The sequence below is a fragment of the Heterocephalus glaber genome, unplaced genomic scaffold (genome assembly GCF_053883595.1).
Source record: "Heterocephalus glaber isolate CG9 unplaced genomic scaffold, H.glaber_assembly_v1.0 deba00000122, whole genome shotgun sequence".
In the NCBI taxonomy this organism is placed as follows: Eukaryota; Metazoa; Chordata; class Mammalia; order Rodentia; family Bathyergidae; genus Heterocephalus; species Heterocephalus glaber.
In genome coordinates this window covers 76673194-76687725 of record NW_028258138.1, presented here as the reverse complement: position 1 = coordinate 76687725, position 14532 = coordinate 76673194, and the positions used below count along the sequence as shown (strand labels likewise).

Below are 14532 nucleotides of genomic sequence, written 5' to 3'. Positions count from 1 at the left end.
TACTGTAATAAATTTTATATATTTCAAAATTCACTGTATATTTTGATCACATCTCATATTTTAAGTGTAGGTACCTAAGAGTACAATTAGAGGAACATAGTGTAGGTGTGTCTTCACCTTTACTCAGTAATGTTCACTGCTATCCAAGAGGTTGTCCAAACTCATGCTATCCACAAGCACTGTGAGTTCCCGCTGCTCTGTGGACTTCCCCATACTTACTATTGCCATACTTTACAAATTTCCTTATACAATAAGTGTGTATTAACCCTTTTGTGTGTTTAAATTTGCACTTTCTTGAAAAAATGCTAAGAATACTTGCATGGAACGGAGCCGGTGGAGCCGAGTGGGGCCGAGCGGTTGCAGCCCGACCGGGACCTGCTTGCTCCAGCTTGCTCCACCAGCTTTCCGCCAGCCACCAGGACAGGGTGAGGAGGACACCCCCCCCCACCCGGGGGGCAGGCCCACCGGCTGACGGCTTGGCCATGCAGGTGCCTTGAACAATACAACCCCCCACCCCCATCCCCCGCCCTCTGGCCTTTTGGCTGTGCAGCTACTTGGTTACACACTGCAGAGGCACAGGGAGACAAAAGCCATTGCCCTGAGCTCCAGAAGTGAACAACAGAGAGAGAGTGCCTGTCTCAGGCTCCCTGATGAAAACAAGCCCACTGGAAAAGTGAAGGGAATCTCTGCAATAAAGGCACACCAGACCACCGTGATTGGTAAGTTGGAGGGATTATCAGCTCCCATCAGAAAAGCAGCTGAAGGGGAAAAGCAGCTGAAACCTGCAGTAGAAACTTGCAGAGTGCAAACCTGAAGGAGGACAGGGAGCTCAACTTGGGACTTGCAACCAGAAATCTGCCTGAATCTCACGGGTCTGGGACTAGTTTACTGAGACTCATTGACTTATAACTGCACACTGCTGCCCATGTTGTCTATTGTGACAGCAGAGACACACCTTGAAGGAGGCCCTTTATTTTTTAAAGGTGATAGATTAATAACTACCACAAATTGTCATTCTTTCAGAGGTATTTGATGCTGTGGTGTTGCTGATTGTATGACTTGGGCTAAGGTGTCATGATTGATCTAAACAGTTTTCCTTCCTGGTATAATGAAAATGAGATAGCCTCAGAGTCATTAGAGACTCAAAACCTAAAGACCAGCTATATCTGGTAGACACCTCTGAGAAGCAATCATTCCATAAGGGTTTTAAATAGATCAACAAAGATACTTACAATAAACAACTTCATAATATCAACCCAGAAACTAAACCAGGGACAGTACCAAAAACAAAAATGAGAAGGCATTTAAGCAAGTCACAAACCCAGACTTCCACCCCACAAAAGGCAATTTCTGGGGGAAATGAGGTGCAAAAGTCTGATAATCAACCACCTGGACACCCTGAACTGATAGCACAGGAAGTAACAAAACAGATGAATGAGGCTCTAGAAAAATTCAAAGCAGAAATAATCTCCCAGATAACTACAGAGATGGTGAGCAGAGTGAAAGACATGATTAGAGGCTCTAGAACAGAAACTGATGACAAAATAGATGAGCTCAGAAACACGCTGGAAGCCAGGAATGCCCAGCATAAGAAAGAAATGGAAACCATGATCACCCAACACAAGAAAGAAATAGAGTCCTTATTTACACTTTCAGTTTCTCACACCAGAGAAACTATTCGGTATTTACACATCTGTCCTATTTATTTCACTTAAGAGTATTGCCTCAATGTGCATCCACTTAGCTATAAATGTCTCTAATTTCTCATTTTTTATGGCTGAGTAGTACTCCATTTTATAAAAAAACCCACATTTTCTTTATCCAGTCTCCAGTTGATGGGCATTTGGGCTGTTTCCAAGTTTTAGCTATTACAAACTGTGCTGCTATGAACATGGGTGCACGTATATCACTGTGGTATGATTCTTTTAATTCTTTGGGGAAGATCTCCAGCAGTGGAATAGCGGGGTCAAATGGGATTTCCAGTCCTAGTTCTTTGAGATATCTCCATACTGATTTCCACAGTGGTTGTACCAGTCTACACTCCCACCGGCAGTGGAGCAGGGTTCCTCTTTCCCCACAGCCCCGCCAGCATTTGTTATTGGTTGATTAGGTCATGTGAAATAAGGAAGAAAAGGGGCAAAGGGGAAGGAAGTGGGAGGGCTAAGGGAAAGGATAGAAGGGAATGGGATTAATATGAGAAAATGGAAAAAGAGGAACAAAACCTTTGTAAATAGGGAGGGCTGGACGGGTTGAAGGGAGGGCTGGGCAAGGGTGAAAAACAAGAACCAAGAGAGACTATGTAAAGGTGCAAATTTCCAATGATGAATGTCATTATATTGTATACCTAAAATGTACCAATGATTAGAATGAATAATCAATAATGTAAAATAGGAAGAAAAGGTCCAAAGGGGTAGGGGTAGTGGGAGGCACAGGGGAAAGGAAAGAAGGGAAAGGAAAAAATGATGAGAAATGGAAAAAATGGAAATAAAGTCTTTGTAAATAGGGAAGGGTGGAGGGTGTGAAGGGAGGGCTAGGAATGGGGAAAAAATGAGAACCAAGATGCATTATATAAAGGTACAGTTCCCAATGAGAAATGTAATTGTGTTGTATACCTACAATGTACCAATAAAAGAATTTAATACAAAAAAAAGAGAAAGAAATGGAATCCATGAAACAGATTCAAACAGATATTCAGGAGATTAAAAACTCCATTGAAAGCATGCAGAGCAGATTAAGAGAATTTGAAGATAGAATATCAGATATAGAAGACAGGATTGCGGTGAAGGACCATGAAAACAGAGATTTCTTAAAAATAGTAAGGGACCATGAGAAATCAATTCAACAGCTGCTAGATGATGCAAAGAAGAATAACATAAGACTGATAGGAGTCCATGAAAAAACAGGAGAAAGCACAATTGGCATAAAAAAAACTGTTCACAGAAGTAATAGTAGAAAACTTCCCAGACAGAGAAGGAGAATTGGACATACAGATAAGCAGACATATAGAACTCCACCCAGCCATGATCCAAAAAATATCTACACCTAGACATATAATAGTCAAGATCCCAGAAACCCAAGAGAAGAACAAAATCCTACAGGCAGTTAGAGAAAAGAAACCAATCACCTATAAAGGAAAGCCCATTAGAATCACAGCAGACTTCTCAACACAAACCCTCAAATCAAGGAGAGCCTGCCCTAGGGCAGAGAAGGTGAGCTGGTCCCAGCACCCAGAAGGAAGCTCTCCACCTCCATCCCATGCTCCTAGGGCAGAGAAGGTGAGCTGGTCCCAGCACCTGGAAGGAAGCTCCCTAGGGAAGGTGAGCTGTGTGGGTGCCAGAAGCACCACCCCCCACAGTGGAAATGAGAAAACACATAAGCAAGCCTCAAAAACAGAGTTCCAGATCACCTACAGCAACCTCAAAGGGAAACGCGATGGAACAATCTGTTACTCAACCACCTGCACTCTCTGAACTGGCGACAAAAGAGGATCTGGGAAAAATGAAATCAGAAATAATTACTCAGATAACAGCAAAGATTTTGCTCATGGTGCAAGACATGATTAATAAATCTAGAGAGGACACAGATAAAAAAATTAGAGGATCTGAGGAACATGATGGAATCCCAACATAGGAAACAAATGGAATCCATAAAACAGATACAAACAGATTTCCAAGAGATTAAAAACTCCATCGAAAGTCTGTGCAACAGAATGAACCAATGTGGGGGTAGAATTTCACATACAGAAGATAAGTTTGCAATTAGTGAGGAGGAAAAGAAAAATTGCTTTAAAATTGTAAGGGACCACAAGAAATCAATCCAGCAGCTGCTAGACAGATGCAAAGAAGAATAACATAAGACTGATTGGAGTCAATGAAGAAAGAGGAGAGAGTGCAGATGACATAAAAAATCTGTTCACAGAAGTGATGGCAGAAAATTTCCCAAGGAGGGGAAAAGAACTTGACATACAGATAAGTGAGGCATATAGGACTCCAGCTAGCCTTAATCAAAAAAAATCGACACATAGGCATATAATAGTTAGGATTCCAGAAACCCAACAGAGGACAAAATTCTACAAGCAATTAGAGAAAAGAAACAAATCACATACAAAGGAAAGCCCATCAGAATCATAGCAGACTTCTCAATGCAAACCTCCAAGGCAAGAAGAGCTTGGAGTGATGTCTTTCATGCCTTAAAGGAAAACAGCCTCCAACCCAGATTGATGTACCCTGCAAAACTATCTTTCAAAATTGATGAGAAATAAGATACTTTGATGATAAAGAGCACCTCAGGAGCTTCATGAATGCCAAACTGGCACTCCAAAAAATTTTAGACAATACCCTAGGAAAAGACAATGAGGATCACAACCCCAGGAAACCCAGCAGAATGAATCCACTGGGCATGACAAATTAAACGCAAAGGGAGAGAATCCAACAAAAAGAAAAAGTCATGACAAGGCTTTTAAAACTTTTAACTTCATCTCCCTAATGAGTGTATAATTCAATCTTATTATTGTACTGATTAGTATTTTTCTGATCCTAGAGTTGCACACCATTCCTTGTGCTATACTGGCTATTTATCATCTTCTTTTGTCTACATTTTAATTGGGTTGTCTACTAATGAGCTCTAAGAATTCTTTATATAGTCTGGTCATAGGTTATATGCATTGTAAATATGGTCTGTTTAAGGACTACTTTTCATTTTAATGATGTCATTTAAAGTTCTAAATTTTGATGGAATTTCATTTATCATTTTTTTTCTTTTATACATCATGTTTTTTGTATCCTAGGTAGTTCTTGCCTACCCTGAATTCATAAATATTCCTTATAATTTCTTCTTAAAGTTTTATACTTTTAGGCTTTCATATTTAGGTTCATAGATCCCTTCAAGTTATTTTCATGTATGGAAATAAAGGGTTGAGGTTAATTTTTTATATACAGATACCAGGTGTTCTAGTGCCATTTGCTGAAAACACTATCTCTTTCTCAGCTCTTGAATTGAGTTTATAGTCTATAAAATGCTAATGTTAAATAATCTTTCAAAACTCAGTGGACCATATATGTGTGGTTCTATTTCTAGATTCTCTGTTTTATTCCAATGATCTATATGTCTTTCCTTACACCAACACTGTCTTGATTACTGTAGCTTTAAAAGAAGTCTTAAAATTAGGTTCTAAACGTCTTCCAACACTGTTTTTTTTAAAAAACACTTTTCTAGGTCCTTTGTACTCCTACATAACTTTTAAATTTCAATATCCAATTCTTCATTTATAGCAAGTATACACAGACCTGAATTTTTATATATACCTTGTGTTTTCTATTCTTGGTAAATTCAAATACAAGTTCTAGGGGCTCCTAGAGATTTCTTAGTATTTTCTCTGTAGATGATCATTTCATCTACATATAAAGATTTTGGTTCTACCTTGCCAATCCTATCCTAATTGTGTCATTTTATTGCCAGACTATTTTGTTGGGGATTAGGTTTCAAAGTTTAATGGACAGATGAAGAGTAAGCATATCTGCCCTTGTTCCCCACCTTAAGGAGAAAGCATTGTATCTTCTCCATTCATATAAGGCATTCTCACTGGAAGTATGGAGTACATGGCTTTAATCTGTTGAGAAGTTTCTGTTCTACTTCTAGTCTCCTGATAGCTTTTACCATGAACAGCTGTAGAATTTAGTCCAATACTTTTTCTCCAACTAGTGACAGGATCATATGGCTTTTTCTTTTCCTCTGTTAAAATGATGACTTTTGGGGGTGGGTCTTGCAATGCTGAACCAACACTGCCATCCCTATAACAAAACCACTTTCTACATCCTGCCAGATCTGACTTCTAATAGTTTGTTTTGTTAAACAAATTTCTATCTATGTTCATACTTTTTTCTTCTATTATTCTTATCCGGTTTTAGGATTAGCACAATGTTGAGTTCCTAAAATGAGGGGAGAAGTGTTCCTTCTTTTTTCTGCTTTAAATGTTTGATATAATTTATCAGTTAAAATGTTTCTGAGCCTGCTGTTGTCATATAGGTAAGTTTTCAAGCTACTTTCTTTAATAGGTGGTATTCAAATTTTATATTTCCTCCAGAGATAGTTTCATCAATTTGTCTTCCAAGGTACTTCTTAGAAGTTGTCCAATTTATTTCAAAAAAGATTTTTGTAATATGCTTTCTATATTCTTTTAAATTCTGTAAAATCTGTGGTAATGTCTCCTAGATCGTGATATTGTAATTTTAAAAATGTATAACTGATATTGTGTAACAGGAAGAGAAGGTCTAAAAGAGCAGGGGAATTGGGAGGGGTAGGGGAAGGGAAAAAAGAGAAAGGAAAAAATATGAGAAGAGGAAAAAAAATGGAAACAAGGTCTTTGCAAATAGGGAAGGGTGGAGGGGGTGAAGGGAGGGCAAGGAAAGGGGAAAAAAATAAGAACCAAGAGACTCATGTAATGGTACAAGATCCCAATGATGAATATAACTGTATTGTATACCGAAAATGTACCAATAAACTTAATGGGGGGGGGAAATCAAGGAGAGCCTGGAGTAAAGTATTTCAAGCCCTAAAAGAAAATGACTTCCAACCTAGACTGTTGTACCCTGCAAAATTGTCTTTCAAAATTGATGGGGAAATTAGATACTTCCATGACAAAGAACACCCGAGACATTTCATGAACACCAAACCAGCACTCCAAACAATTCTAAGCAGTATCCAAGAAAAAGGCAACGAAGGTCACAACTCCATGAGGCTCAACAGAGGGAAGCCACCAGACAAGGTAAGAAACTAAAGGGAAAGGGGGAAAAAGAAATAAGAGCCAACAACAGTAAAACATCATGACAAGGATGAGTCAATATCTCTCAATTATAACTATCAATGTTAATGGCCTCAATTCACCAAACAAAAGAAGTAGAGTGACAGAATGGATTGAGAAGCAAAAATCCAGAAATATGCTGTATACAAGAAACACACCTAACTCAAAAAGAAATTCATAGACTGAAAGTAAAAGGATGGAAAATGGCTCTCCACATGACAGGAACCCAGAAAAAAGCAGGGGTAGCAATCTTATTTGCAGATAAAGTAAATTTCAAACCAAAACTAATTAAGAGAGACAAAGATGGTCATTACATCCTTGTGAAGAGAACAATCCAAGAGGAAGAGATGACAATCCTAAATATATATGCACCAAATACGAATGCCCCCAACTATACAAAACAAATATAAATGGACATGAAAAACCAAATAAGCACTAATACATTTGTAGTGGGGGACCTCAATACCCCATTATCACAAATAGACAGATCATCTAGACAAAATATTAACAATGAAATTCTAGAACTGAACCAAGCTACTGAACAAATGGACTTAATAGATATTTACAGAGTGTTCCACCCCACAAAATCAGAATACACATTCTTTTCAGCTGCACATGGGTCATTCTCCAAAATAGTCCACATGCTAGCTCACAGGATATGTCTAAGTCAATGTAAAAGAATGGAAATTACCCCCTGTATATTATCAGACCACAGTGCAATAAAATTGGAGATCAATAACATGAGAAACTGCAAAACTCCCACAAACACCTGGAAAGTGAATAACACCCTCCTGAACAACCAATAGGTCACAGAGGGAATTAAAGAAGAAATTAGACAGTTTCTACAAGTAAATGATCATGCCAGTACACATTTAGGAATCTATGGGACACAATGAAAGCAGTTCTATGTGGGAAATTCATAGCAGTGAATGCCCATATTAGGAAAACATAGAGAACTCAGATAAAGAATCTAATAAAGAACTGCAAACTCCTAGAAAAAGAAGACAGTAACAAACCCAAAGCCCACACAAGAGAGGAAATTATAAAGATCAGAGCAGATATCAATGCAATGGAGACTAAGAGAATGACACAAAAAATTAATGAGTCAAAGATTTGGTTTTTTGAAAGAATAAATAAAATCAATAAACCTTTAGCCAACCTTATCAAAAAAAGGAAAGAAAAGACTCAAATTCATACAATTAAGAATGAAAAAGGTGAAGTCACAACAGAACCAGCAGAAATCCAGAGGCTCCTCAGGTTCTACTTTGAGAACCTGTACTCTAATAAAATGGAAAACACAGAAGAAATGGACAGATTCCTAGATACATATGAATTGCCAAAGTTAAATGAAGAAGATATAGAAATTATAAACACCCCAATTACAATGAATGAAATTGAAAATGTAATAAAATTTTACCAGCAAAGAAAAGCCCAGGTCCTGATGGCTTCACTGCTGAATTCTACAAGACATTTAGAGAAGAATTATCACCATTACTCTTTAAACTCATCAAGGAAATTGAAAGGGAAGCAAGGCTTCCAAAATTCATTCCTGGAAGCAAGTATTATTTTGATTCCAAAACCAGGGAAAGACCCAGCCCAAAAAGAGAACTACAGACCAATCTCCCTAATGAACATAGATGCAAAAATCCTCAACAAGTTATTGGCAAACAGAATACAGAGAGTCATCAAGAAGATCATACACCCTGACCAAGTCGAATTTATCCCAGGGATGCAAGGATGTTTCAACATCCATAAATCAATAAATGTAATACACTATATTAACAGAGTCAAGGACAAAAACCATATGATCATCTCAATAGATGCAGAAAAGGCATTCAACAAAATCCAACACCCATCCATGATAAAAACCTTACAGAAAATTGGAATAGAAGGTCTTTATCTCAACCTGATTAAGGCTATCTATGAAAAACCAACAGCCCACATCATACTAAATGGTCAAAAACTGAAAACTTTCACACTAAAATAAGGAACAAGACAAGGATGCCCACTATCACCACTCTTGTTCAATATAGTTCTGGAAACATTAGCCACAGCAATTAGAAAAGAGAAAGAAATAAAAGGAATAAAGATGGGAAAGGAAGACATTAAACTGTCATTATTTGCTGATGATATGATACTTTACACAGAAGACCCAAAAAACTACCAAAAGACTTCTGGACTTAATTGACAGATTCAGTAGAGTAGCTGGATATAAGGTCAACACTCAAAAAACAATAGCCTTCTTATACACAAAGAGCAGACTCATTGAGAGAGAAATTAGGGAAACAATTCCTTTTACAATAGCATCAAAAGAAAATGAAATATCTAGGAATCAGTCCAACAAAGGAAGCAAAAGACCTCTATGCTGAAAACTACAGCACTTTGAAAAAGGAGATGGAGGAGGATATAAGAAAATGTAAAGACATCCCTGTTCCTGGGTAGGAAGAATCAATATAGTGAAAATGGCCATACTTCCAAAACTGCTATATAGATTTAATGCAATGCCAACTGAAATTCCAACAATATACTTCACAGAGCTAGAGAAAACAATCCAAAAATTCATTTGGAACCAGAAGAATCCTAGAGTAGCAAAAGCAATTCTGGGCAACAGAGACATGGCTGGAGGTATCACAATACCCAACTTGAAGGTATACTACAAAGCTACTGTTTTTAAAACAGCATGGTACTGGCAAAGAAACAGACCTGAGGATCAGTGGAATAGATTAGAAGATGCAAAAACAGCTTCAGGCATACTCAGCCACCTCAAAGGAGCCAACCACCCTCATTGGAGGAAAGATAGCCTATTTAATAAATGGTGTTGGAAAAACTGGATTTCAACCTGTCAGAGATTAAAACTAGACTCATATGTATCACCCTGCACCAAACTAAGATCTAAGTGGATTAAAGATCTAAATATTAAGACAGAAACACTAAACTTGCTGGAAGATAAGTTAGGTAGAACTCTTGAAGATATTGACATAGGAAAAGACTTTATGAACAAAACCTCAGTAGCATGGGAACTAGCAGAAAGAATCAACAACTGGGATTTCATCTTATTGCAAAGCTTCTGCACTGCAAGAGAAACCACCAACAGAGCTAACAGACAACCTACAATGTGGGAAAAATATTTTAGCAGCGGTAACTCAGACAAAGGGCTACTATCTAGAATATATAAAGAACTTAAAAAATCAGACCCCCCAAATTCAAAGACCCAGTTCAAAAATGGGCATCTGAAATGAACAGACATTTCTCAGAAAAAGAAGTAAAAGCAGCAAATAAACATATCAAAAAATGTTCAACATCACTGGTCATTTGAGAGATGCAGATGAAAACAACGCTGAGATTCCACCTCACCCCACAAAGAATGGCTGCTATCAAGAAGTCAACCAATAACAAATGCTGGCGGGGTTGTGGGGAGAAAGGAACCCTTCTCCATTGTTGGTGGGAGTGTAGACTGGTGCAACCACTATGGAAATCAGTGTGGAGATACCTCAAAAACTAGGGCTAGAGGTCCCATTTGACCCAGCTATTTCTCTGCTGGGTATTTTCCCAAAAGAATTAAAAGAATCATACCACAGAGATATATGTGTACCCATGTTTATTGCGGCACAGTTTGTAATAGCTAAAGTTTGGAAACAGCCCAAGTGCCCATCAGCTGGAAACTGGATAAAGAAGATGTGTTTTTTTTATAAGATGGAGTACTACTCAGCCATAAAGAATGAGAAACTAGAGTCATTTATAGCTAAATGGATGCATATTGAGGCCATACTCTTAAGTGAAATAAATAAGACACACATGTGTAACTACTGAATAGTTTCTCTAGTGTGAGAAACTGAGAGTGTAAATAAGGACTAAAAGGATTAATAACTAATAATTGATACTTTGAAATAGGAAAAGGTCCAAAGGGGTAGTGGTGGTGGGAGGGGAAGGGGAAAGGAAAGAATGGAAAGGAAAAATTATGAGAAAAGAAAAAAAATGGAAATGAAGGATGTTTCATTTATAGGGAAAGGTTTGGGGTGAAGGGTGCACAGGTAATGGGGAAAAAATAAGAACCAAAATACATTATGTACAGGTACAAGCACCCAAAGATAAACTTAAATGTATTGTATACCTAAAATGTACCAATAAAAGAATTTAAGAAAAAAAAAGAAAAAGAATACTTGCATGTATTTATTACCCATTTCGGTTTCTACTTTTTTGCAGTGCCTGTTCAAGCGTTTTGCTCCTTTTACCATTGGTTGTGCTGTTATTATTCTAATTGATTTATAGGGGTTCAGTACTCTGGAAACAAGCATGTTTCAGACATGTAGTGTTGCAGATACTCAACAGGTGTTCCTTTTCACGCTCTTCATGTTGTCCTCGGATGAACAGAAATTCTTTAATTTTAGTATAATAAAATGTATTAGTGTTTCTTTTTTTTTTGGTACTGGGGATCGAACTTGGGTCCTTACGCTTGTGAGGCAGACGGCAGAACCACTGAGCTAAATCCCCTGCCCTGTATTAGTGTTTCTTGTGACATGTGTAATAAAACTTTCCCTAGCCTGAGGTCATAATGATATTCTACTTTGTTTTTGTTTTTTTCTTTCTAAAAACTTCATGGGCCAGGGATTTAGCTCAATGGCACTGTGCCTCCCTTGCAAGTGCAAGTTCCTGAGTTCAATACACGGTACCAAATAAATAAATAAATAAATAAAAACTTCAGATCTTTGTGTTTCACAAATTCAGATGCAATCTACCTAGAATTGACTCTGTGCATGGTGTAAAGTAGTTTGTTCAACAGGATTTGTAATTCTTCAGCACCATTGACTGAAGTCTGTCCTTTCCCTGCCATGTTGTGGTGCCACCTGTAACACAGGCTAAATGCCTGCATATGCATTAGGCTGTTTCTAATCTGACTACACATACTGTTTTAATTATTACAGCTTTGTGGTAAATCTTGACACCCAGTAGAGTGAATTTACCTATCTTGTTTTTCTTCCACAAAAGTGTTTTAGCTAGAATTTACTCTTTGCATTTTATATAAATTTTAGAGTCACTTTGTCAAGTAATACAATAAAAGCCTGTTGGGATTTTGATTGGAATCATATTAAACTGATTAGTCATTGGGAATTTTTACAATATTGAGACTTTGGGTCTAAGGACAGAACATTACCTTCCAGTTTATTAGGTTTTTCTCTGATTTTACTTAATATTTTTCATGGTTTTGCTTGGAAAAATCTTATTCATGGTCTGATGATCTTCTATCTAGACACTTAATTTTTAAATGCTAGTGTAAATGATACTGTAAAAATGATGTTGAGTTTGTTGTTATTCATAGACATATAATTGATTTGTACGTATTAATGGATAGCCAGCTATGTCACATACTATCATTAATTCTAGTAGCTGTTCTCTAGATTATGTTAGATATTTTATGTACATAATGTTATTACCTGTAATAATATTGGGACTTTTCTTTTTTTTGTACCTTTTGTTTCTTTTCCTTGCCTTACTACACCGGCTAGGACCTCCTTTGCAAAGTTCAACAATGAAAACAACATCTCTGCTTTTTTTTTTCTTTGATCTCAAAGAGAAAGATTTCCATGTTCACAATAAAGTATGATGGTTGCTACTTTTTGAGGAATGAATACCCTTTGTCAGAGCAGGGAGAGCAAGGTGATTCCACTTATTCCAACTTTTCTGTGAGCTTCAAAATCATAAATAGAAATGGAAGATTATCAAATAAATTTTCAGCATCAATTAAGATGCCACCATAATTTTTCTCTTTAATCTATTAATAGAAATAGGACATTTTTTCCTGTTGTGTCATGTATTACTGTTATAGATAGGGGAAAAAGGTGGAAAAAGAGAAAGCTTGGCAGAGATCCTGTTATTATACCTGAAAGAATGTCAGGCTCAAGCTGGGGTGGGGATCTGCCCCAGGTGTGTGATTCAGGTTTTTTTGGAATGTCCGCTCCCTCCCCTTCTAAAACCACCAAATTTTCATCTGCCAACTCAAGGAGATACAATAACCTTAGGAATATTAAGGTCACTTTGAAGCATATGATCCAAGACAATTTAAACAGCTTATTTACAGGTTATTTATGAATATTTTCCAGAGCCATTTATTCTTGGTTCTGTTTCAACTTTGTTCCTGCACCACTTTCAGAGGAGGCTTTCTCTAAACTTCATTCATGCATGCACCTAGCTGGTGAGTAAGTCAGGTGTGTGTGTGTGTGTGTGTGTGTGTGTTGGGAGTGGGAAGTGAAGAGGACTCACCTACCCAGGCTACCCTGGTCCAATGAAATCAGACCCTCTGGGCATCAGTATTTTAAAAAAATCTCCCAAGTGGATTCCAATGTGTAGTCAAGGTTGACAACCACTAATCTATACCTTCTTGAAGTTGAAAATCATACGTATGTTTATGAAACAAAGTTCACAGTAGAAAAAACCTAATCATTACAAAGTCAAATAGGCAACAGAATTCAGTATGAGACTTGGCAAGATAAATAAAAGAAAAAGACCACCAAAGGAAGAAAGAGAATAAAGGACAAAGAGAGAAAAAGACACAATATTGATAGCAAATCTACTCACTCAATTTTCTCTGGAAGATCACTTCGAGTCATGCACACACAATTGGCCACAATAGTGAATGTAATAAATGAAGTGAACCACCTGAAAACCATGTGTTAAGGAAAAGCTGAGAGTCACCATGTCCTGCTGATGTCATCTAGGATCACCCTGGTGCTGAGTGTGGAGGTTCATGACTCTTAGATGGTGTCAGCTTTCCATTCCTGTCACATAATAACTGCTCCCATTTACTGTGTGCCCAGCCTGGGCTGAGATCTCTGCCCACATTATTTTTAGTACCACTAACCCACAAATGCATATTATTGTCTATATATTGGATCTGAGCAGGCAGGCTGACAAAACTGAAATATATTTTCTGAGATCAAGCAGCCAGCTAACCATGGTGCTAGGAAGTGAGCTCAGATCTGTCTGATAACAGACCCCTGGGCAAGAGGAATGGGATTAGGATTGCTTTTCCAAAAAGTCCTTCTGCCTCAGGCTTTCATTTCACTCTACAAGGTGGGCTGAAATTCTATCCAGCAAAAGTCCTTTTCATTCTAAAACACAAGGAGAAGGTAGGAAGTTAGGGATAAGTGAAGGGGTACAGCTTTCATGGGAAATAGTGAAACTGCTTTCCTAATTTAGCTGAGACAGCCCCCTGAAGACAGGGACATCCGGATAAGCAGGCATCCGGGTGAAGATAGGCACGGGCCCAGTGTAATACTGTCTGGGGAAGAAATTCCAAGCAGGTTAAGCTGTGAGTAGCTGGGGAGGAGATTCTAAGGAGCAGAGTAGGCAAAGGGATTTCCAGAAGGAGGAATCTTCAAAAGCCAGGTGAGTGGAAGGGAGTAAATAGATGGAAGGAAATGGTGGGAGGAGAGCCCATAGACAAATTCTCACCACCTGGAGATTTCCTCTGGACTAGTTGGATTCCTAAAAATACTCCTTAAGGAAAAACCAAGGGTGAAGAGAGCCTTGACCTCTGTAAAGAGGACACCACTCATCTTTCATCGTTTTCATTTGAACAGAAGTACTGTATTTAACCAGCAAGCCTACAGTGCCTTACTTTGTAATCCATTTCCAATAAAAGGGTGTCATGCCCTCAAAAAAAAGAGGAAGTACTGAAGTACTGTATTTAAATTCAGTCAAGTTTTTTGTAAGTGCCTTCAATGTGCTTTGTTTTA

General features: G+C 37.9%; 1 protein-coding gene across 4 annotated transcripts in view; it reads right to left on the bottom strand.

The window, feature by feature from the left end:
* Positions 1-13447, bottom strand: part of Scn10a (sodium voltage-gated channel alpha subunit 10) — a 98952-nt gene extending 85505 nt beyond the window's left edge. For all 4 annotated transcript variants that reach the window (XM_087216497.1, XM_087216487.1, XM_087216494.1 and 1 more), the window contains exon 1: positions 13373-13447. In XM_087216497.1, coding sequence (XP_087072623.1) covers positions 13373-13404 — 32 coding nt within the window. In that variant the 5' untranslated portion in view covers positions 13405-13447. The remainder of the gene's footprint in view (positions 1-13372) is intronic.
* Positions 13448-14532: the final 1085 nt, after the last annotated feature.